Raw genomic sequence first — 25,928 nt, 5'->3', positions numbered from 1 at the left:
GTAGTAGGTGCAGTAAACAAGTCCGGGCATGTTTCCCTCACTGCCGTGTTTCGGGGGGATGCTGCATTCAGGTGCGCTCAGAAACGTGAGTGATCACGTGACCTTTTGTACAATGCCTCTTCCGTCAAGCGTGAAGAAGGGTGCAAGATGTCTGCTTTTTAGCATTTTTTGGCCACTCCAATAACAATAGGCATGATGTCAATTCCACTACAGGGGAGACTCGATGTTCTCTGCAATTAGGTGGAAAAAAACATGCCTGATATATCGGTATCGAAAGTGTTGGAAAATATCGGCATATCGGATATCAACAAAAACTCCATCATCGTGCATCCTTAGTTTCAGTGTTAGCCTTTGTCCTTGAGGACCACCGCTCCAATTAAACAAGCAACTTTAGGTCTTAACAGCACCATAGGTCTCCAAAGGATACACATCTAATTACACCATGCCCAGACTAATATAAGGTAATCAATAAATCTCTATAAAGGTTAACAAGGTCAATTAAAATTCCCTGTGTCTTATTTTTCCTTTGTGTCAGTTTTCTTTACCCGCCGAATAAGGGCGTCAAATCTTTTCATGTGAGTCTCCGAGCTTCATCGCCAAAGAAGCCCCGGAGAACAGAGGTGATAGCTTCATCTCTTTTTCTGCACAAGCCACTAGTTTGATATTTAATTGATGAAGCAGAATTATTCCCTAAAAAGAGTGGCTTTTGTTTTATCATGGCAGCCAAGAAGAAGAAGAAGGATCATTGTCCCCTTTCATGTGTGAACCCTGTTTTGTTCTCTCTCTCCCTCTCTCATTGTGCAAGAATGAGCAGTTGTATATTGCCACTGGGCAAGTACTGAGAGATCGGCGAAGCAAGGAGCCGGTGAGTGGAGGGGAATGAGTGAGCGGCAGAGACGGGAGGAGGGAAGGAGGCTGCTGTGAAATATGAAACCGCCGCTGTACTAATCGCATGGGAGCCACGGCTTTCCAATTTGGCCAAATAAGCTGCGCTATCTTTTTAAATATAACAAAAACAAACTATCCTGGGCCTTGGTGTATGTTTCTTCTTCTCTGGAAAACAATCAAACTTTGTAAATGATTAATGCCATTCCACACTGCTATATTCTCTCTCTGAATATCAAAAGTTTTTTTCTCCCCCTTTCTATGTTTAAAGCAAAGGCAATTGTGCTCAAAAAATCTCCTTGATGCCTTTCCAGTTAACCCACTTTCAATGTTTTTATATAAACATGTCTTCGAAAGAACAAGAGAAAAGCAGATAAGCAAGCAAACAGCCAATGAAAGGCTGGGTTGAGTTGAGGAGCATGGCTTGTGATTATCACAATGCCATGAATTTGTAGACCATCGGGGAAACATTATTTAGCACACAGAGCGCGGGGAGAGAGAGCTGGAGAGAAACACAGAGTACTGTAGCTACTGTATGTGTGATTATGGGGGTTGTATTGATGGATGCCTCAAGATCCCGAGCTTTGATTAAAATGTCTATGTTTGGTTAAAGTAGCTTTCCAGCTTCTTTTCATTTGACTATGGAGAGACCAGATAGATGCAAAGAGATTTAATTTCACTTTTGCAGCACCGGAGGGATTTTTGGCCGTTAGACTTTGTGTAAAAACAAAGAATGAAACTTTACCAATGAGCTCATCAACAAGTTATAATAGGAATATATGATTCAAATCTGTCTTTTTTAATTTGTTTTGTTTGGACTTTTTTATGCCTTAATTGAGCGAGAGAGAGGACAGTGATAGTGTTGGAAACAGGGGAAGACAGAGTGTGGATGACACGCTGCAAAAGGCGGGTGGGAGTCAAACCCGGGGCCGCCACATCGAGGACCTTAGCCTCTGTTTGTAGGACGCGTGATTTAACTGCTGAGCTAAACCAGTGCCCCAAGCAACTGTCCTTTACTGATGTTAGAAGTAAAAATTCTAGGCTAGAGAGAGAGAGAGAGAGAGAGAGAGAGCTCCTTTAAATTTCCGCTGATAAAATTAGAAAAAAATGCAACACGAAAACGCCAAAAAACAAAAAACGTTTACTGTAAAAAGTTTGATTTCATCCAAGTGTAGATCATTAACATTTGTAAATCAAACACACTTTTTCTAACAAGTGTACTTGTGTCAACAGCTAACCTCTCTGTGGCTAATATTTGTTTAAAAAAATCTATGTTGGGGCGGTAATTGTGTCACAGTTAAGCTGTAATATTAACGAGCCTGCCTCTGCTTCTCAGCAGCTACAGAACTGCAACAAACTAAGCAGCAGAGTTTCCTTACGAGACAAAAGAGCTTACACTGAACAGTGTTCATCATCAGAAGAAGAGCATTAAAAACATGAAATTCTAACATAATTATTATACTTTTTTCTTTTGCACGTCGTCACAGAGCAGAAAACCCTGCAGATATGCTTGTGTCCTGCTTACTGGCAAAAAACCTGCTGTAAACAAAGTTCGGCCTCTTTTGGAGGTTTTTAATCTGCCGAAAATACATATTCTTTACACAAATTTGACTTATATGTGAATCTTATGCATAGCTTGAAAAAGAGAGCCTCAAACAAATTCTTAAACTACCTTTGTTTTGCACAAAAACCTTCATTTTTTGCTTTTAAAGGTGGAATAGTAGCCGTGCCAAATATAGATACAAATATTGCTGTCGTAATTCAAACATTTAAATAAACCCACTTACCCTAAAGAAGCAGGCGTAAGAGTTGGCAAATAATCTTTACATGCTTTATCTTTGAAAAGACAAAGCCACTTTAATGCCTGTTTCTGCCTAAATTGACCCCCCTTTCAGCTGCGCTCGACTCTAACGATGACCCTCCTGTGGGAATATAATACACATTCATTGAAGGGTGAAACATTTTTGTGTTACTTTAACTGTTCCAGTGTCGACCACAGAGGTGATGTTACTGAACCCTGTTACTTCAGACTAATTATCATCAGTCTCTTTACTGGTGGTTATTTAATTTAAGCAGTTTGTAGAAATGAACCGTTGCTGATCATATTTTACATTTAGGGACATTTCTGCTAGACCCATAAAGCTGACATTTTCCATCATCGTTTAATTTTCAATTCTATATTTGACTGTCTGTGACGGGTTTTCTCTCCTCTCTTGTTTTCTCATGTCTCTTTAATCAGACATGTTTCTGTCTCGGTGGTGATGGTACTCTGCTGCATGGGGTGGCTGACTGTGAATGGCTCCTCTTACGTTTGCTCTTAATATGTACTTAGTTTTTAACAATGTTTTAGCAATTAAATGTTGCATTTTTCATTCATTTTTTAAATTCCTTTTAAAGCTTCTTTTGTAGTTCTTAATGTTTCATATCAGACTTGCGATGCAATCTTGTCGTGCAACCAGCTCTCAGGTGTTGGATGTCGTTCCTTCTGACACAGAGGCCACAAATCAAATTCTAAACTATTAAAGGAAACGCTGACTGTCCATCAGTCTGACGTCATTTGTCGTTATTTTCCTGACAAGTAAAAAGTAGTCACCAGTCTTGGAAGACTAAATTTAAAAAATCCTTTAAACCCTGTTTATGCAGTTTAAGAGAATAGGTAGCGCCACAGTGGATTTAAGGGAAGATCTGCAACAGATGGTTGAGCAAAGGCCTCAAGAAGAGCAGGTGCACTAAAGATACAGGAGAGAGAGAGTGTGTGAGACACACAATAGTGTGTTTCAGGTGGTGGTTTGTCTACCTGTCTCCAAACAGCACCTCTCTCAGGCCCCTTTGATCTGAACACTGAACCTGCGCTGCTCTCCCAAAGTGAGACAGGCAGCCTTGTGATCCTTTAAACAACCTGTGTGTGTCTGCGTGGAGGCACACGTGCACACACACGGGCACACATTTGTGTGTGTGTGTGTGTTGGTGCTCCGCAGGCCTATTTAATGCTTAAATAAAGACTCAGTTTTCCACCGGAGACATCACCCCAGTCTGCGTCTATGGGGAGCTGAGCCTCCTCTGTTCTGTAGGCCTGATAAAAGCATTGCCACAGTTCAGACACCGGCTCAGCAATTCATATAGACAGAGCTGAAGATGAGCCATAAATCATAGAACAAAGTGAAAGGCCTTTCCCCCCCTCTTCCCCTCATTCTCTTCTTTTTGAGTGCTGTGCTTCACTTGTGACCTTCCCTCTTCTCTCTCCTGCGTGTTTGTGTTTTCGCAGCACTCCTACTTCATCGCCCCGGATATCAATGGACTGCCAACTATCCCAGAGAGTGTAAGTATTCATGGAGTAAAGGAAAGAAAAGAGAGTGTGTGAGATAAAGAGAGACCCCTCTCTTCTGGAAACATCTCTGCCTCTAATCGTTTTTAATCAGATACACTTGTCACCTTTTGAAATCATTGCATCACGCTCTTGTTGCAGTTTTATCTCCTGTGGTGCTTGTACTTTTAATGTCGAAGTTCAGTGATTGTCACGGGTATTAGAGGATTCAAACTGCTCTTTGTTGATGTTGTATTCAAATTTGAGCTCAAGTCGAGCGCCTTAACTCTTAAAGGAACGCTACAACAGATAAAAACAGCGTGACAAATTTAAGCAACCTTGATCTATTTTGCAAACCTGCATTTATCAAATTGCCTGAAGGCATTAATGTGCTTTAAATCTTTGTATTTAATGTATTTATTTTGACTGCGCTGAGGTGGAAGTCCTTTTCCTTCTCCCTTTAAGGCCCACTCACAGTCTGCAGCATTGACACTTTCCTGTAAGCAAGTTGTGCAAGGACAGTTTGTTATGTTGCTGCATCTCCTTCTGTTCCCGTCTCTCCAGAGGAACCTGACAGAGTACTTTGTGGCTGTGGACATCAACAACATGCTCCAGCTCTACGCCAGTATGCTGCATGAACGGCGCATCATCATTACCTCAAGCAAGCTTAGCACTGTGAGTCCGTCATCCTCCCCCTCCTCTAAGTCTTTCTCTCTCCGTTATCAGCTCTGCCCTGTCAGGCACCGGGGGAAGACGGGTTAGACAACAATTCAGATCCTGCAGCCACATGAAGGAGGTGCTGCCTGAACGTTTCAGTCAAGATAAAGGGATGCTTTCAGGCAGAAAGTGTATGTTATATTAGATAACGTAGGATACTTATTTATTTGATTATTTGACAGGTATAATGCACAGCTTCTTAGCTGTACAAGAGTTAGCTATAGCTCATTTGCAGCTGTTGTCCCTGAGCAGGAAACAGAACAAGTTCACTACACAACAACAGCAACAACACTTCTGTCAAACATCTCACTTGCACCAAAGAAATTCTATAATAAATGTGCGTTTCGACAGCAGCAACCAGGGTCTAAATTTAGTTCCGGGGTAATTGATTTATCCCCTGCTCGGGGGATACTTTCCAAATGTGCAGGAACTTTCAGGGCGGGGCCTGCAGTGCTGATCGTTTCTGATTGCTCGAGTACTCGCAGCGTTTTATTTCACCCGCCATGTTTAAGAGACTTCAGATCAATCAAAAACAGCACAAGTTAAACCTCCTCCATGCTAACAGGCTAACTGTAGTGTCGCACAGATGATGACACCGGCCTGTGTGTCGCGTTTAAGGCTTCATCTTTGTTGTCTTCTTCGTACTGCCACCTACTGGACTGGAGGTGTAGTGAAATGACTTTTATTGCTTCTCCATATGTCATATTAGCCGCTGTGGAAACGCAGACAACAACGGGCCACAGGAGCGATTTAGCTCCTCGAAGAGAAGTTCCTGGAACTAAAAGTTCCTCGCACTTTTGGTTGAAAAGCACCTTAAGTAAAAATGTTGCTCATTTAAAATCCTACAGTCACAGTTTCTATTTCCAGCTTCATACCAAATTCAGACACCGATTTGCCCTCTTACAGCTCAAATGTTGGGACTACTTCCTACATTGAACATGATCCTCTTCATCAATATTCCAGCAGGATATCAAACCCTAAGTAGTACGATGAGAGTATTTATCTGACACGGCTACGTTGCTTGTACAGAGAGAGCTGAACTGATCTGTCTGCCCCCCCCCCTGACTCCCTCTCTGCCCGGGCGTCTCAAAGTCAGACGGCCGCGCTATCAGCACTTTCTGACAAGCCGGATTATATTTGACTGTTTGTCTTATAATTGTAACATATTAATGGCCGAGAAGCCTTAAATTATCCGCTATTACATGCCGTAACTCTCATATAAGTCCCTTCTGTCAGTTTGCTGCATGAGGGAGGACATCTCTCTGTCTCTCTCTCCCCCTGTTCCTCATTCCATCCTCCCCCCTGTTATCTTTGGAGCTGATGAAGCAGAGCCAAATGTTTATGACAGAGGAGATGGGAGAGGGAAGTGATGTCATCCAAGTCCTATCTGTATCTGTAGTGTAGCCGGTCCTGCCTCGGTGTCTACCAGGCTGCAGAACAGCGAACAGCCGGAGGGGCCTGCGCTGGTGGTGGTGGTGGTGGTGGTGATGGGTGCTGGAGGGAACAGCACCCAAGCTCTCCCACAGGAGCCATAATCAGGACGAGCTGTAAAAATTACCCAGCCCTCTGAGAGTTCCAACCTGTCTCCCCTCAGCTCCTCAGACCAGCTGCACCTCCGCTCGGGGTCTAAGCTCGCACGCTGTGCTGTGACACGGGAGTTACGCGATGTAAATGATCAGACTCGCGGGTGAAAGTGTTTTTCTTTTCAGCAGGAAGAGGGTGATTTTTGTCTGTGATTTACAGTTCTCTGCAGCCTGGAGGCTAATCTTGGCTCGTTCCTTTAACAAATTTATGATTTTTTTAAGAGCTTCCACGTCAGACCTTCACCTCCATAAGCCTTTTATCCCCCCGCAATCCTTCATCCCCTCATCTGTCTACACATCCATCTTCCTCAGGGAGAGCTGTTTTGGTTTGGTTGCGATATATGTCAGGCAGTGTAGTATAAAGGTATTTTCATATCTCCTCTGGGAATACTAGCGGGCCTGATGTTATTACTGCTCCTGTGATGCGTTATTTTTTGCTTTTGGGAAGACTGACCTCCCAGTTCAAGTGGAAATGGCTGCCATGAATCTTGAAGCCAGCTCTCGTACTTAGCTGCAAAGAGCCCGGCTCATTATCCACACCGCTGACTTGTGATCAAATATCCTAAAGGATGGGAAATATATAATGAACCTCAGAGTTTCTCAAAATGTTTGTTTAAGTGAGTGTTAGCAGTCACTGGATGGACAGGTAGTGTTTCTATAGTCAGATCGGGGATGTATGAGAGGAGGTATTGTTAGTAACATCGTTAGCACCATCCAGCTGCTTTCTCCACCTCCGCCTGTCCAGCCTCTCAGCCAAGCAAAGAGAAACAGGGAATAGAAAGTGGAAAGAGAGAGAGAGAGATGGACACACACACACACACACACACACACACACACACACACACACGCACGCACGCACGCACGCACGCACACCGAATATATCCTGCATTTATTCTGCTTGCTCTAGGTGCTGCCTGTGTTAAAGCCCCCGGTGAACCCCGTGTGTCAGTCTGCTGTACATGGCCGGCGCGTCTCGCAAGCAGCCAACAGCAAAGGAATAAATCATGATCTTACAACAATGCGTCCGTTGACTTATTGCTGTTTCGTGACCGGAGGTGAACGGTATCACTGTTTTAAAGGGCCGGTCGGCGGTGGCGCAGGGGCGGGAGCCAGCCGAGCGTGCAGCCTTGTCATAGGGCCGTATAATAGGGCTGCATCGGCCCTTCCTCTAACTAGTCAGTTGGGAGGACCCCCATCGCCCCCACCACCCTCCGTGTCTTTCATCTGCCGAGGCCCCCCAGCTCTGGAGCCCAGCCTCTGCCCTGCCTATTGCCCAGACTCACACACAGCCCGGCCCAGGCACCGGCTGACAGCAGCCCTCTCATCAGCCTGTCAGGCCTATGCTAACAAGGAGCTATCCATCCACCGTGCCCTAGAGTGCCAGCTGTCTCTCTGTTTCCTGCCTTCTCCTCTGTTCTTCTTCTCCTCCTCTCTTTCCCTGACTCCTCTCTGTCTCTCCACTTTCTCTCCATCGTCTTCCTCACTGACATATTATTTTCTGTCCATCTGTCTCTCACTCGTGCCGGCTACACCTCTCTTTCTCCCCGACTTTGCCTCCCTCTTCCTGGGTGTCTTAACGCGTCTCTCTGTTGTTGGGCATCTGCAGAACATCGGGACACCCCCCCTCCCCCCTTTCTCCCCCCTTCCCTCGCCCCTCAATAGACTTATCTCAGCCCCATGCCATGTGTCTGGTGTGTGTTGTGCCGCTGTGACTGTGCATGTGCACGTTGTGGGTGTTTGCGTCTCTTTTGCATGCATCTGTTTGTGTATTTCCTGCACTCACAGGTGTTTGTACCTTATGTCTTATGTCTTCCTGTGAGAGAGCCGGTGTCTCTGCGTGCGTGTGTGGGAGGCCTGGCGTTAGCTGTTACCTGTGTCGTCCTGTGTGCCCCCTCTCTCTCTCCCCGTGCCACCTACTTGTTTGTGGCACACCTGCGCTGCGCTGGGCCTGACACCGGCGTTTGTCAACAGAGGGAGAAGCAGAGCGCGGGTAATTGGTGACTTACTCTGTGCAGGGGAGGGGAGAGGGAGAGGCTAACACAGCGATAAACCAGCGGGAGAAACAATGGACAGAAGGACAGCAGGAGGAGAGGAGGAAAACAGAATAAGAAATGAAGAATTGGGATGAAAATGAGGCCGAGAGAGGAGAAGAGAGGATTGAAATTTGGAGAGTGCGTAGGGACTGAGTTGGAAGGAAAAGCTAGTGGAGGGGAAATGAGTGTTTGAGGCTGGTGTGAGGAGGTCAAGAGCGACTCTGTTGATACCATTTCTCCTGTCAAATTAAATTACATTGCCTGCAGCAGCAGCTATTTGTCTCTCCCTGCTCTCACTGTAATTTAATATGTGCGATAGGTTCCCTCATATAAGCAGAAGGAACTCGTGTTGTTCTGTTCCCACTCCAGGAAAATACCCAAATCTCCTCTGCTGTTAAATACGTGAGCGAGGCCCCCACAGCAGCAGTTCCTCCATTTTCTGTCTGTGTTTCACTTCAACATGTCCAGTCTCTCAGGTAAAGAGGAACAGTGTGGGTGGAAACACACTCCTTACTGACAGAGTCTCCAGAGCTCAGAGTGGCTGTGTTCAGAAGATCTGAGGTCTCCGGTGGGTCCGGTGCTTTCAGGGAGCTTCGCTGTTGAAGGGTGCTGCTGCTTTTCGGGAATGTAGAGGGACAGGCTGATCCGAATTTGATGATGTATGAATATGAAGACCTTTGTTATGGTGTTTGAGCTGTAAAATGAGCCGGGGACGCTGCTCATGTGTAAATAACTTCTGGTGAATCTATGTGTCATGATTCGGTTAATTTCCTGCAGAAGATCACAATAGCTGCATCCCTTTTCCACACTGCATACTGAGTCGGAGCGGGGTAACAGTTTGTGATGTGTGTGAAGAAAAACAAAATAAAAAAAAAAACATAGAGTGTGCTGTTGATTGACATAATTGTCCCACAATGCAATGCACAAAGGAGCTGGAGGAGCGGCTCACAGCTGGAGGATATTAAAACAAATTGTAGATGGTGGTAAAACGGCTTCTTGAACACAGCAGAAAACATGAAAAGCTATTAAATCTTTGGAAAAACATTTTGATGTGTATTTGGGAAATTTAATTGGTAATGACACGCGAATGTCCCGGTTTGATTGACATCAATGGCACATGCTCTGTTTCATTTCCTGTTTAGTTTTTTTATACAAACTGCAGTAAAACAGTAAAAGCAGATGCAGTTTGTTGTACTTACTGTGTACTATTAGAAGTATGGAAAGGGACACACACACACACACACACACACACATTGACTCACAGTCAAACCCCATTATTGACAAAGCTGGCGTGTGACCTCTGAGCTGATTGCAACCTACTTCAAAGTTGCGATGCTAATTTAATCTCTTAACTTCACTCCTTCTTCTCCTCCGCTCTCTCTCCTCTCCATCTCTTTTGTCTCTCTCTCTCTGTCTGTCTCTGTGTGTCTCTCCCTCCTTTAGTCCCAGTGAACGGATCTGGGGAAACCAGTGTTAGTGTGTGGACACTCTCTGTCTCAGCCACAGCGCGCTGAGAACGCTCTCAGGGCAGAACCAAAGACCTTGACTGCTTTTTGAAGCAGGCTGTCGCTGTATAATCGGTTAGCTTCTCTCAGAGGAAGGGGCAACACACACACACACACATACGCACACACACACGCAGTGGGAGAGGCAGGCAGCCCCTCATTACCGGGCAGAGCCCTGGTCCCTGAGGACTGGACCCAGCACCTAATCCTGTATTTGTTCTTGGGGACTGTATCTGTGATTCTCCATTGAATGGAATATTAAGCACCCAGGTCTTTTGTGGAGCGTGTAAGCCATTTGGCTCCACTCATCTATTATTTATCAGCCTGGCAAATATTTTATCAGCCTTAGCCTCTCATGACCCACTCTCATGTGAAGCCCCCCCTGTAAATGAAGAAAAAAAAGAGCGCTACAATTTCTCTCTTTTCCACTTATCTTCCTTTTTACTTTTTGCCTCGTTCGTTCTCAGACCTGAACAAGGACACAGGGATTTGTTTTCAGCTGAATTAGAGAAGCAAATATGTGAACTATTCCTCTGGTGTTCCCTCCAAGTTGCCTTATCTCAGGCACACTGCCACCTCCATCGCTTTGGAGATAGCAAATAAAAGAAAACAGAAATCTAGATTTGCTTTATAAATCATTATCTTAGTTTCACTAACCCCCCCCCTCCTCTCCTCTCCCTCCCCACTCAGCCAACTCTGAGAGAAGAAGAGAAACAGAGGGAGCGACTCCTGTTTTCCCTTTCAACCTGAGAGTAAATCATGCCAGTTGGGGGGCTCACCTTGAGGCTTGGTGGAGATAATTGGAGTTGGTTAGCGAGGTGTTCTGTGCCATTACCTCCTGGTACCAGCGAATGGCTGGGGCTTGTCTCGCACTCCCAGAGGAGGAATACACTCGCCTGTTGGCTCTCCACTTAGTGTGTGCGTGCGTGCGCCCGTGACACACCAGCGTTTGTGTGTGTGTGTGTGTGTATGTATATCCGCAGCCGGATCGCTGACCTCTCTTCATCACAATTTAATGGCCCCCTTACCGTCATCGCTTTGGAGAAGGGAGCGGGGTGTGATGGTTTTGATAGTAGCTCTTCCACCAAGTGCTTCACTTTCACACATTAATATTCATAGCATTGATTTATTTTCAGAATTAACAGAAAAACAAACTGTTTGCCGGGGAATTAATCCTGACAGGAGCGTGGCATTGTTGTGTTTTATTTGAAGACGGCAGGCAGCGGAAATATGCATATGCAGATACACAGAGCAAGACACCAATTAAATGTTGATTAAGTCCTAACTATTGTGGGACTGGGTGTGTGAGAGAGTGCACCAAGACTTTTCTCTTTTTTTCCAGCTGATATGAAAAATGAATGCAGTTAAAACAAACACGCAGAGAGGGAGACGCACTGACACGCACGCACTTTTTGTTGTAAGCTTTTCAGATGTCCGGGCTTGATGTTTAGAGGGTGGGGTCCTCTTTTTCTTCTCTCTTGCAGCCGCCAAAGCTCGTCCGCTTTTGGCCGGTCAATTGTGACACTGTGTGTGTCAGTGAGCAGGGGGTCTCCTGGTAGTTGTGCATGTGTGTGTGATAGTGTGTGTCCGCTTCACACATTGACTGTGAAGCCGCAGCAGTATAACAGCGGCTGCTGCTCCGGGGTCCCGGCGGTATTGGCCTCGCCCGCAGTCTCTCTTGGCTAACTCATGTTTCATTCTTTGGCAATTTGCCCTAATGAAGTCCCGCAGGAGCCCCTCAGACCTCTGTTCTCTTTCCATATTTAATCATGTTATTTTAATCTGGGGGATGAGCTAACGCCTCTTTCTCCTGCCGTGTGTGTGCGTGTGTGTGTGTGTGTGTGTGTGTTGCAGGTCATTACTATAGCTGGGTTTTCATGAGATGTCAAGAGGGGGATGCCGGCGTTAAGACAATGGGAGACAATGACTTTAATTTTATGTGTAATGCTGCTTTGACAACGTGGAGCGCTCCTTTGAAAAGGAGTGTCATCTTCGTGTGATTGCTTCTCATTATTTGGTTACAAAAAGAGGTTATTTTCTCTTTTAATTTCTGGGTCAAAGAAGTTGGAGTAATTTTGATTTTTATGCTAACTGTCAGCACTGTTTTGGGCTCCTTTGTTGCGTTTGTGCAGGTCGCAGCACAATTCTCCGTTTGACATTGAATCAAAAAGCAGTTAATTATGAACACTGGGCTTTTATTTTGACGGGGTAGAAACTGTGCTGATACTTATTGTTACTTTTCTGTTTAAACGTCTTAATTTCTGTGATATCGTAGATATTTTACTGCTGTCAGAGATAGAGCCCGACTGATATAGTGGTTAGCCGATATTAGCATATCGCAGATATATCGGTATCTGCGAATATATCCTCTTATATGCTCCGATATTAATATATGGATTATTGGACCAGTGTAAAGCAGTGCTATTACATCTATTATTATCTGTCTATTTATAGAATGCATAATCTTGTGTAATACTTCCGCCTATTTATCGGTACCACATGAAGTATCAGGAGCAATATAATATTTTCTTAATAACTCATAATCCTGTGCAATAGAAGCTCTTGTAACTGTCAATACTACTGTCAATTTAACTGCCACCATTACTTCCTGCCTACTTTTATAGATGACTATTGTAATAGTTTTTTCGGTAAGGCACCATCTCTTTTGCATTAACCCATACACTTTACATTTTCACTCATATCTGAGCTGTGCTTTGTATTTTGTAGTATGTGTATCGTACTGTATGTTTTGGAGCTAGCTGGCACTGTCATTTCCTTCGGGATTAATAAAGTTTTATCTCATCTTAGTAACAAGCAGAGGGCCCTGTATTTATATTCCAACACATCGGCCAGACCCATAACTCTTCATACAAAATAGAGCTGGAGTCAAGAAATGTAACAACCACCTCACTCATGGTTACAAATATAAACCAGCACAAAAATGACAACTACCAAAATAAGCCACATGTGTTCTGAACAGACACGAACACGAACAAAAATTACTGTTTGCATTTTGGAACATAAAACAGCAAACTTAACAACTTAACAAACTACTCAGTCAGCACTAGGCGGCAGGCATGATGGGAAATGAGGACGTCTCCATCTCTGGCAGAGTGCACATCTCTTTTTTTAATATATAATATCGGCCGATATTTTTTTTGCTCCCTGATATCGGCATCAGCCCCAAAAATCCAGTATCTGTCGGGCTCTAGTCAGAGATGATCCACCACAAACTAATCAATGAAGAGAAACCAGTGGTTTCATGCTCTCTGTTTCATGTCAACACTTTTCCTTTCACTTCCTCATCATCCTTTCTCCTGTCAAGTGGTTGAGCTCCACCTTTCAGTCTGCTCCTCTCTTCCTCCGACAATAGCTCGCAGGTCGTGTCTTCATCACAACAGCACTAGACATGTCAGCGCACCAGGTTCTTTCTAAAGGCTTTTTGTTTGTGAGTAAGATTAAAGGTGAAATCAATGAAATCAAACGTGCAGCACATCGACGCATCAGCACAACACAGCAGCAAGAAAAGAACAGGATGATAACAGGATGTTGTTTGGAGGGAAATAGAGCCGAGGTCCTCCAGACTTTTCTTGTAGAAATGTGTTAAAAAGAAAGAAATAACATTGAGCTCTTTCTTGGTTTTGACTTGTTGCCCTTCTTTCTTTTGAAATTACACAAACCTTTAGTGTGTTTTTGTCTCTCTTTAGTTTTTGTGTCTCTCTGGAAACTTGTGTTGTAATTGTCCTCTCTCTGTCTCTCTCTCTCTCTGTAGTTAACTGCATGTGTCCACGGTGCGGCTGCTCTGGTCTTTCCGATGTACTGGCAGCACATCTTCATCCCTGTGCTGCCCCCGCATCTTCTGGACTACTGCTGGTAAGGCTCACCACCTCTGAAACACACACACACGTGTATCAGGATCATCATAGCGAATGTTTACACCCTCTTGTTTTCTCTCCTGCAACTTCCGCTCCGACACACACACGCACGCTCACGCCCACCTGACACATCGACACGCGCACGTGTGTGTGTGTGTGGCGGTCATGCACCGAGCTCCGCTGCTAAAACCTCGGTGTAAAAGTGCAGACACACATGTTCACACATCCCCGCAGCCGTTCTTCGAGCTGTTCTCACGATTCCTCTCGCGCCGCGCCATCTCCTGTGTGGCCCCCCTCAACATAATGAACGGCCCGGATCACCTTGCTCCATATTTCATGCCAGCGCTAGCACCACGCTCTCATCATGTTAGCCCTCTCAGGGGTTCATTACCACCCATCCAACACAAATCCAACAAATCTGAGTGGACTCCAATGCAACTAAATGGAGAGCAGATGTAACAGCTCATCTACAAATCTACATGTGTTCACTTCAACTTCAGATCTGTTAAAAAAAGTGTGTGTGAGCGGGGAAGTGGGCTCGTGTGAAAGGAGCAGTCGGTAGCTCGACAGGACAGAGCTTTACAGTAAGGAGAAGATGGTCTTTAAAAGCTGTTTATCACTGACAGTCAAATGTGATTTTCAACACACTGTGAAGACTCACCGCTATCTGATTCGATCACAGGGGTTTCCTCCACGCATTGATTCAATCACAAAACTCTATTAGCTGCTCTGCGTGTGTGTTCACGCGCATGTATCTGCGAAGAACGTCAGCGCGGTATATTCATGAAAACAGAGAAGGCGGCGGCCGAAGTGCAAAGCTCCAGGCCTGATGTTTGTTTTTCTTTTGCTTTAAGTTGATTACAAGGCTGCGGCCTCTGAATCACTCGGCTCTGGGAGACTCTGACCCACAGCCATCCGATTATTGCTGCCTCTGTTAACCTCATCATAAAATGGTTTCTATTATTTGACTGTTTTTGCTGATTTTATTCGTCTTGGTGGACGGGAAACATACTCTATGATTCAATCTTTCCCTGCCACTGACTTTCCATATGAAGATAAATATCACAGTAAATAGAAATGACATGATAATAACCGTGCAAAGCATATTTTTGTAGGGTAAAAAGAAAACATTTGAAGTTTCCACGGGCTTTCTAGGAAGTGTTCCAAGTTTCTATACTTACTGGATCTACCAAACTTTTAAAGGAAAACTCCATTATACAGTATGTCCGGCATATAGGCGTTTATTTCACTGATAAATCTTATTTTCATCTTTATGATAAATATTGGCAGCAATAACAGTGTGGCATTAGTTTGTACTGATAGCTGAGTTTGGAAAGTTTCATTTGCTTTAATGAAAGAGAAACTTTATTACATATTTACCTGGTTACAAATAGTAAAAGATAAAGTATCAACACATTATTCCCCCTGCTTTGCTTCATGCAGTACTTTAAACAATATTCTTTGCCATTGTCACATCATGGTTGTTCTTAGGAAACAATATTGAAGTCTGTTTTTAGTCAGCGTCCATACCCTGCATGTAATATGAATTATATAAAGAACAACATATGGATCATAATCAGCTTTGCTGCTTAAATTATGATAATCTTATGTCAAGCAAAAGTACATATACACACACACTCAACGGCCACTTTATGAGGTACACCTGAAAAATCTGGTGTAATTCGATACAACAGCACTGCCATGGATTCTGCTTTTATGAAGTTTAGTTTTTTGACTTTTGTTTTGTTGAGAGTCAGAGGTGTGTAAATTCAATTATGTTTATTACTGAGTTTGCCATAGTTAAAGGTGGTGTTGTACTGATCTAAATTATATTGAGATGTGTCCGGAGTATTAGAATCACCTCAGTACAGCTCCACCACCAATTATGACCTTGACGCTGAAATATCATTGAATTAACACCTCTATGACAGCTTAGAAAAAGCCTGTACATTACAGGCTACATAAAAGCAAACCTTATGGCTGAGCTGGTGTAATGGATTACATTAGATTGTTCAGGTGTACCTAATGAAGTGGCCGGTGAGTGTATATTCTGATTAGTTTCACTGCACCCGATCCACACGTGTTGCATTAGAGTAGTGTTTGTATAATTTCCAGCAGTTGGGAAAATAGATTTGATTTTTAAAATAGTCTTACATTATTTTTTTTTACTAATTTTAAAACATTTTGGTTATTAAAATAATATTTTTGTTATTTTTTTATCATTTTATTTAAAAAATAATAATATTGTATTCAAAACTTTATGACAGACTCGAGGTCCAGATATAAAGACAAGACAATACACAGAAAATGACTAAAGCATAATAAACATTGATGGTTTTAAATGTAATATATGTACAAAAATGAAGGTCTTATAAGAAGCTGTGATTTATGCTAATAATGTAATAAATAACTAGAATAAGTTTGATCAAATATCAAAATAGTTATTGAATACATTTCAGTCAATCAGCGTATCTGTGAGTCAAAGTTTTTTACTTTTCAGGTGAGAGTTTAAAATGTACTGTGCTCGTGTATCCTTTATAAATACGTCCTCACTGCATGTAAGTGTTCGATATTTATATATTACTCACTGCTTTGTTCTTCTCTCCATCCACAGTGCCCCCATGCCATACTTTGTGGGAGTTCATCTGAGTCTGCTGGAGGTACGTTACTAATCTGTGGCTGTGGGCCTATAAATGTAAATGTCATTGTGTGTAATTGTACAGCATAACGTGTGTAAATATAAGTGCAAACTCTACTTTATATCAAAAAAAGCTTATGTTTCATAATTTGCATCAGGTAAATGTGATGAATTCATTATTCTTCTTAAATAAAAAACAACTATATTTCTGCTGTTAATTTATAAAGTCAGTTCCCAGTGTTTCTTCTCTGCATACAAAGTCAGATGATGCTTCATCCATCAAATAGTGCTCTAAACCTTGGTGTGAAATATTAGAAATTTCAGTCAGACAATTTCTGGCACCTCTGAAAAAATGAATCAAAAAATTGGCAGAGTGTTTTTTCCTCTTTATCTCCCTGTCTTGCTCGTGTGCATTCTCACGGAGAAGTACAAAAGACACAGAGAGAGAGAGGCAGAAAAAGTATCTGCAAACAAAGAGCTTCTCTCCTTCATTGTTAAACCTTGTGTGTTTGTAGCTCTGCTGTAGTGTGTGTATGCATGCTGCAGCACGCGCACGCTTGCACTTGTGTGTAAGTGCTAGTATGCGAGTGTTTATCTGTTTGCGTGTGTAATTGTGCAAATGCATATGTTGTTGGTGTGTGTGTGTGTGTGTGTTATATTTGTCTGACAGTTGCGGCAGAGGCAGTATTTATCACACTCTGCATCCGTGACAGACCCCCTTTCCGCCACTACATAATTAGTCCAGATCAGCATGTGAGCCTCCACTGCACAGGCTGTCACAAAAGTGACAAACTAGAAATTCACACACTATGCTGCCCACCCCCCCAACACACTCACACACACACACCTGCCTGCATCCTGCACCACACTGAAATAATTGTTGAATTTGTCGCCATCAGGATGCACACAGCACAGCACAGCACAGCACAGCAGCACCGTGTTGTTGTTGATGCATGAGCTTTTTGGTGCTGTGGAAAATCTTTTGCGCAGTCCAAATGTTCCTCTCGGTGCCATTCTTCATTTTGTGAGCGTGAAAGTAAAGATGCTTTAATTTTTTTTTCTTGCACGCCATATTTCACTGACTCATAAAAGAGTGTGATGACAGAGGGGCTTTAAATGTGACCGCTGTATTTTCTTCTTCTTCTTCTTCCTGGGGCTTTAGGACGGAAATGATTTTGTCTGCAGAGGAAAAAAAACACCTCGGAGACCCCGAGAAATTTAAATGTTAACTTTATTTTATGACTTAATTATTAACTCAACTATCTTCTCAGGGTCTTTATTGTTTAACGTAAAGCTTTTGTTTTTCTACTAGTGTTAAAAAGACAAAATACTTTAAAACAAATCTATACACTACATAATGCTCTCATTTCAGTCTGTAAAAGCAGAAAATATTTCTATAATTAATAAAACAAGGACTTCTGCCTTCTGCACGTTATTATATTTAAAGGTGGAGATTTGTTCAGTTAATAGTTTCAGCTTACGGCGCCTGTTGATGTTAACACAGCACACTTCTTCCTTCAGAGAGTACGCAGCCGATCGCTGGAGGATGTGGTCATTCTCAACGTGGACACCAACACCCTGGAGAGCCCCTTTGATGACCTGCACAACCTGCCCAGCGACGTGGTGAGACACACACGCACATGCACTCACACTCACACGCACCTTCCAGAGCGCCTCAACCTTTATTGTCTAATTACACATGACAGAAGATTCCTCTTTCACACTGAATCTAACGTGCATAAACACACATTCTCTTATCCTCGCACACACGCGCACACACACATGCAGAAACTTGTCAAAGTACAGCTCTGTCCCCTCCCCACATCATTAATGACTGCAGTACCGGCTCCTCAGATTGTGGCTGTCTAAAGTAAACTCCCGTCGCGTCGTGTGACGCTTGAAGGCGAACAGCATTCCCCGACCATCAGAGGCTTGTGGGAAAATGTGCAACTCCCTTCCCTTCATCTCCATCCATTCTAATCATTATTTCACAAAGTCTTGCGTTTCTGCCTGCCCACTGGCACGTTTCTGAGAGCGAGAGATAGGAGGAGGGAACGAGGCACAGTAAAAGAAAAGAAAAGGCAGAGATGGGTGATTTTCTAGGGGGAGAGAGTGGGAAGAAGGGGGCCAATTACCAGTGTGGGCAGTGAAGCCACCTGCCAGTGCGTCGTCTCTTTAATTAATGGAGCAGTGACGCCGGTCAGTGCTACAGGAAGCATCACCACGGCGTCAGGGTCACTCACACATTTACACACACACACACACGCTCTTAAAACAAACCTAAAGAACAACACACACGCTTTCTTTCCTCGTCTTTGTCGAAGCAGGATCGTGTTTGTTTAGCTGTTTTTTTCTGGGTGTGTATATTAAAGCTTGTCTGCGCGGCACCGAGGCCCTGCTGAGGCTGTGGACACACTTTTCCCCACACTGCTAACAGTACGTTCTCAGGTTTACCGCCTGCTGGACCGCTTCCCCAGCAGCAGTATATAATTCAATCCACAGTCTGGCAGACTCGCAGTCCCACACTCCTCTTTCTCCTGATTTAGCACTGCTCAGCCTACTATGACTGCTAGTCTGCATTAATGCCTTCTTACTATCTGCGATGATGTGATCTTTCCGACATTTTCTACAGCTTCCTGGCTACTTTTTAGCCTGTTTGCCTGCCCACCTCAGCGGCTGCCTCACTGCCTGGCTGCTCGAGTTTCATGACACCTGTCTGCCTTCTTGTCTCGCTCTCACAGTACTCATCGCCAGCTTGGACGTTTCGTGCACCCGCTGTTTCTCTGCCTGTGCGCCTGTCTGGCTCCAGAACCTTCTTCTCACTAACTGCCTGCTAGCTCCTCTGCACCCAGGGACTCAAGCCTAAATTAAATTGCAAACTGAGTTTGTCATAAAAAGGAGTCAGGGCTTTTGAAAGCGACAGAAGCAGAGAGAAAAGCCTTTGTCTTTGCCGTGTGATAAATTAAGTGGCAGGCTCAGAGCCTTTTCTGCTTTGATCCCCTACTCACCGTTTTCCTGACTAATGACAGAACATAGCCCGCATATCATGTCAAATTACACCACCTGAAACGGAAAACTTCACTGGCATTAATATATTTATCGCGACAAATTGTTGTTGTTGTTTTTATTCCTATTCCTATTTTTTTTTTCTCCCTGCCTCGTCTCATCTTTTCACCGGGGCGAGCAGATTAATAAGGAAGCGAGCAGGTACTAATTGAGAGGAATTCCAGGTCTCTTGTTAGCTTGCTTGTTAGCGATGAGGACATGCCACATGGCATTTGATGTTTGTGTTTACACACGAGGAGATGTTTGAGGCATTGTGCAGTTTATCAAACAGAGGCCTGAAATCTTGATTAATGCTGAGCGGCTCTCTGCCCGGGCTGAGCCGCCGCGCGTTGTGTCTGTGATTTAAAAAAACCCACTCTGTCTAATTCTCAATGCAACAGCGGCTACTAAACACTCAGGCTTTATTCAGTGTGAAACTGAAGCCCTGAGACCTATGAAGTAATGATTATTCTCACTTTAAAAGCCCGGCTTCACTCTGTATGAATATACTATAAGGCAGAAAACGGATGAAAGGTAGAGGCCACAGGCAGTTTTTGTGCGTACTTCTGACTAAGAGGGAACACAAAGCGCTCTGATGTTGATTTAAGCGAACCTTTAGAGATCCGTCTAATTACGGCCACGCAGGCTGTGAGCACATGTGGGCTCTATTAGGCGGTCCGGCTGACCAGTGGCCGTGCTTTTAGCAGGTTCAGAGTTCACAGTTGTCCTGAATTAGCCGCCCCCTTTCAGACAGGACCCCTGCACCGGCTCCACCAGTGCCCGCCCCTTAATGGTCTTTTCCCGCAACTTCACACATAATATCTTAGATTTATTGACTATCACAAATGCTACCACGCCAGTAGCGGTTCCGTTTGGCAGAAAAAGGAAAGAGTAATTGGTAACCGGTCAGAAAAGGGATGCGACGATCTTCTGAGAACAACGTCTGACATTTTTTCAAATTGGAAACGACACATGAATCAAAGGTTTAACGGGATTTATGCTTCGGTTCTGGATTTGTCTTTTTACACAGGAAATAAATTAATCACATAAATCTCTTTTAATGTTTTTTATTTCTTCTGCTTGATTTGTTTTAAGATGCTCTTTTTAATTGAAGGTCAATCAAACATTTCCTGATTTAAGCAGTATATTTTTGAAAAATAATGATCAAGAACTTTTCTGTTTCTTTCTTTAACTTTTCTTTACTTTTGTTATTTTATAAAAACACTGTGATATCATGAGAGGAAAAGAGCCCGGTTTTATTTAACACAGTGTATTTTTAGTGGGATTTTGCATATTTTAAGACATTGCCTAAGTTGAGCTGAAAGTTTCCGTTGTTTTTGCGCATTAATAAATCATACTAATCTCAGAGAGACTCTGCTGGTGTCAGTAAAATCAATATGTTGACAAGCACACTGAAAAGAAATATTGTAGTTTTCCTTGGAAGATCAAGGTATTTTTGTTTCTTTCCCGGAGATCCACAGTTCCTGCTCTGCGCTCAGATTGTGCTGATAAAGTTATAATTGGCTTTTGGTTGGTTGGAGCTGTTTACCGCGCTAGTCATTAAAAGTATCCAAGAATAGCAAATTAGGAGTCTGTTAATTCTGAAAACAAACAGTGTGTGACTGAATCCCGTTTTTTTTTTGATCCCGCCAATTGATCTCACCCGATGACGGCAGAATTTTTTCATGTATTATTCTTTCTGTGCCTCACATTCAAGGTGAGGTGCTACAATGCAGCTCACATCTTTATTTTCAGATGCTCTCTCTCACATCACAGCCTAATTCCTTCTATTCTCCTCCTCTCTGCCTCGCGCTACTTTGCTGACACCGTGTACCCATACATTCCTACCCTTCATACATTTGATCATTTGTATTCCCAATAAAGGGGGGAATTTACACCGTACACTCCTACTTCCTGTATTTCAAGCCTGCATTTGGAGGTTTACAAATGAATGAGGGGGTTGCGGTTGTGTCTGCGCGCCTCTCCTGAGATCACCTGGCACACTTAATCAAACATCGCGGCTTTAATTTGGCTCTCAGATTCAGATGCTCCGAGAAAACAACATCTACATCATCATCTACAACAGAACGCGGCAGACAGCAGGCACACACACATGCAGAGAGACGCACGCAGAGATGTTCATCAGTGACATTCAGATCTAGTTCAGGAGGAAACTTTTGCTACTCACAGGGTTTTTCGGTTTGTCCGGTTTCAGTTTAGATTCAGCCGAGCGTGTTTCATGTCTCTGGTGTCTTCTTAGTGGAGCCGAGCCACCGACAGTTAAGCCTGTCACATGCTGCTCTAACTAGATGGTAGCTCACACTGGGAATGTGGTCGCTCCACCTCAGTATCATACTGTACTTCGCCAGAAACAGCCTCAGTGTTTACAACATCGACTAACTAAGAAAGTATTTGGTTGTGTTCGTTAAGTCTGTACTTTCCCCGGCTGCAAAGTGTCGAGATTTGTGCTCATTTAAACGCTTCTTTTACAGGTTACGATTGTTTTAAATGGTGTTGAACTGTGCGATGCGCTCTCGCCGCAGCTTTAGCAGCTCTTCACTTACTCATGTGGAGTTTAAAAAGCTGCACTTCATTTTCACATGCTCGTTCTGCCGGCGGTTCACTCCGGATTAGAAGTCAAAAAGGGAGAGCAGCATCACCCACCGCGTTAGCTATTGAAGTGAGAGATGACATTTAGCTGTAGTTAATTATGTATGCAAAACTCAGCCGCTCAGCTGCTATAAGAGGTCAGCTTGACAAAGTAACCCCACACCGGGGAGAGTCTCATGGCAATCAGATAGCCCTATTAAAACACACACACACACACACACACACACACACACACACACACTGAGAGAGACTTTTCTTCCCCTTGCTTTCGCACTCTTTTTCTTTTCGCCTGACTAATGCATCGTATTGTTTTTACTTAACAACACATCAACATATAATGACTGAGAATTATAACTGCTTTTATCGCTCATTTATTCGACTCTTTCTCCATTTTTACACGTTTATTTCATCACTCTGCTCGTTTAATATTCACAATCATAACAAAGACTAGACTGTAGTTAACTCCACCTCATCAGCTTAAGTAATATCCCTATTATTGTGCACTTTTACCACAAGACTATAAATAAAGGTTAATTTAAATGCATAAAGTCTCTAATATTGTTTTAAACTGAGCGAATAAATGAATCTCATACATGCCCAGCACCGCGCTCATTGTGCGCCTGTGTGAGTGTGTGTGCCGTTTCCCTCATGTGTCTTTGTTCAGATGTGTGTGTGTTTGTGCGTACGTGTGTGTGTGTGTGTACAGTTCAGACTGCAGCACATCAAAAGAAAGTGGGAGATTTTCATAACTATTTTTTTTCTTTGTAGTTCTTTAATTGCGTCCCCATGGCTTTCTTTCCCTGGACAGAATCTTAAACAAAACATTCTTTTTTTGTGAGAAGAAAAACCCAAGTTTTTATTTATTTCTTTATTTTTTTTAACAACAGACAAGTGTCAGGGTCGTTATTTAGGAGGGGGTTTTTATGCTCTAGTGAAAATTAGGATCAGAATTCTAAATATATATTCAGAGGTTTGTGTGTAACCTTTTTTTTTTCTTGACTCGATAATAAATATAACATTGTCAGCCCGGTTCTTTCCTTTTTGCTACGTTATTTTTTCCTCTTTATGCCGAGAGACAACAAGTCCAATACTTTTTATTAGCAGCCATTACTAGGTTTCATTTAAAGTCTAATAACTAATTATATCAGCACATTAAGTGTTAAAATATTTATTTAATCCGGTTTTTGAGGTTAAAGCTTCTGCATGTCTTCCAAAGACAGTTTGTTTTTGTCTAACTCACCATCAGATTATATTTCTATATATATTTATCTAAAAATTATCTGAAAGCTGAATCTAGGTGTAAATTTCCTCCATGTAGAGTCCCTGCAGTTTCTTTATTAACCTGCAAATGAGAACGATACAAGTGTGCGCGTTAAAGCATCCAGGCATCGCTTCCATGTGTTCAATCACACACACACATTCACACAGATGCGTGGTGTCACCTACAGCGGTATCATCCCTTACAGTCAGGCAGGGATCATCATTGCACCTGCTAATTACCATCTCCAGCTGGAGAGTTAAATGGAGATCTGTTCTATGTCTGACCTTTGACCCCATGCTCTTTATGTGACGCACTTCAAACCCTGTTTGGGCCTGGCTGGGCCGGGCCTTAATGAGGCCCCATGTCTGCCCTCTGTGGGCTGTGCGCTTTGGATGCCCCGCTTTCATCCCCGACCATCTTCCCTTGATGTAAATTGAAAAGATCACAGCTATGGGGAGAAGACCTGTACTGGAAAGGCCCCTCTGCATAGATTATGAATATCATAACTCAACAGTTTTCTCTCTCTCTCTCTCTCTCTCTCTCTCTCCCCCCACCACCACCCACTCCCCCCCTCCCGCCACCCCTTCCCTGTACAATGCTATAGTTCTAATTGGACCCAATGGGGGACTCTCTGCCTTTGATCTCATCACCGCCACTGTGACTTTACACTAAAAAATGTCACTGCCAAATTGGGTTATCACCTGTAGAGCCTGGCCTTCCTCTGATGCCTGTACGCATCTCGTTAGCTTCACTCAAACTGTAGAAGTTAATTAGTTTGACAGAGCCATTACCGTGGAGGCATACCTGATGATTGTACCGAGCGTAGGCGCCATATTCAAAAACCCAACTACAAAACACACATTTATTTTTCTCTGCTGGATGTGTGAGAACGCGCTCTGCAGACGGAGCTTTATTTCCTGTGAGCAGATATTCTGGTGTTCGCCCTGCGCTCCTTCTATATTTGTTATACGTGACATTTTAATTAATCACCACGTGCGACTGAAGAAGAATATTTTGCTTCAAGAATAAATGTGAATTTATTGCTTTATCACCCGTTTTTCTCGATCACCAGGACACGAGTGAAGTGGTGTCCCCACCTCATTAAAAAGTGTTTGCCACTGCAGCCCTCTCGCCCATTCAAACTCTCTCTGTGTGCAGAGCAAACTCCGCTATCCCGTCTCCTCTGACGGTCTTTGGGGTATGCCTCCCCCACTTAGACTGACATTGTGTTCGCTTTGATTCTCCCCCCCGAAAAAAAGACAGTTTAATGATTTGCAAGGATGAAAAAAATCTGTGAAAACGCACATAAACATGAAATATTAATTCCAGAAAGGGCTTTACATAAACATAAAAGCATTTAGCACAATGAGTGAATATGGAGATGACACTTGTTAATTTATCCGTGATAAACTTCCTGTTTGATGCCTGGGAGCATTTGCGATGGCAGCACGGGGACGATGTGGAGAGTGAGAAAGCCCAGGGGAGAGGAATCGACGCTGTTCGTTTTGTCTTTGTCCCAGTTTAAGACTGCCACTCTCTCCGTCTCGCTTTCTCTCCCTCTCTCCCAGCCTCTGTTGCTTTCTGCCCGTCCTTTGTATGAGCCGTGCTCACGCTTTGCTTCTCCTCCCTGAAGTTCTTCAGATTGGCTAATTGCAGACGCCAGACCACGGTGCCCCTGGAGCTCTGCAGCTCCTCAGCGTGATGCATTCGGCCACCTCTGATTGAAATAGGCCTGATCAAAATTTCATCACATTTCAGAAGAACTGGGGTCACTTAATTTTGGACATGCCGTTACATTTTCTCCTGCTTTCATCTCTTCTTCTTCTCCTCTTTGTGCCCTCTAACACTACTATTACCAATTAGAACCAATAATACTGATATATAGAAACTGATGTAAATGTTTTATGCTGCTTCCAGAGATGAACAAGCCAGACGCACAATTATCTGACACCTACACTGAATGGGATTTGATTGAATAGAGTGGTTAAACAAGCAGTTCAGTGATAAATCTAATGGTCAGGCTGCTATAACCAAATATCAGCTCTGCATGTAGAGTCAGATTTCTCTCTCCTTATTCAGACAGCAGAGTGATGAAGCAAGATCCTACACAGTTACCTGGAGAGCTCTGGTTTGCTCTGCCCTGTGGTAGTACCCATGAGCAAGACACTTAATCCTGACCGGCCACAGGTGTAGTTCTTTTTAGTGCTACATAGAGGACAAGCATTGATTTAAAGGGCCAGTTCACATTTTTTTAACCTCAGTCCTATCATGCTATTAGGGGAGCTAAGTAGGAAAAAAATGCAATGTCGCTCTGTGCCTTTGGAGGACGCTATCCGCTTCTCTAATGGGCCCTAGTACCTCCACCAGATGACACGTTTTACACTTCCTCAATCGAGGACGCCCGCCTCCGATGTCATGTCTCATTCAAAATCGTCAGGTTTGAAATGTAGACTGCAGACCTGAAGATTTTTT

The 25,928-nt window shown here is 43.4% G+C and overlaps 1 protein-coding gene across 1 annotated transcript in view; it reads left to right on the top strand.

Moving 5' to 3' along the window:
• The window catches only part of dennd1b (DENN/MADD domain containing 1B), a 120,724-nt gene that overhangs the window by 59,457 nt on the left and 35,339 nt on the right, over positions 1-25,928 (top strand). Inside the window, exons 8-13 of the mRNA XM_069680173.1 lie at positions 806-865; positions 4,151-4,204; positions 4,754-4,864; positions 13,800-13,900; positions 16,517-16,562; positions 18,062-18,163. Of these exons, the coding sequence (XP_069536274.1) occupies positions 806-865; positions 4,151-4,204; positions 4,754-4,864; positions 13,800-13,900; positions 16,517-16,562; positions 18,062-18,163 (474 nt within the window). The remainder of the gene's footprint in view (positions 1-805; positions 866-4,150; positions 4,205-4,753; positions 4,865-13,799; positions 13,901-16,516; positions 16,563-18,061; positions 18,164-25,928) is intronic.

The sequence above is a fragment of the Semicossyphus pulcher genome, unplaced genomic scaffold, assembly GCF_022749685.1.
Source record: "Semicossyphus pulcher isolate SPU_LCO1_2020_fin unplaced genomic scaffold, fSemPul1.0.p SCAF_4, whole genome shotgun sequence".
NCBI classification, from domain to species: domain Eukaryota; kingdom Metazoa; phylum Chordata; class Actinopteri; order Labriformes; family Labridae; genus Semicossyphus; species Semicossyphus pulcher.
This window is presented reverse-complemented; position numbering and strand designations above follow the sequence as displayed.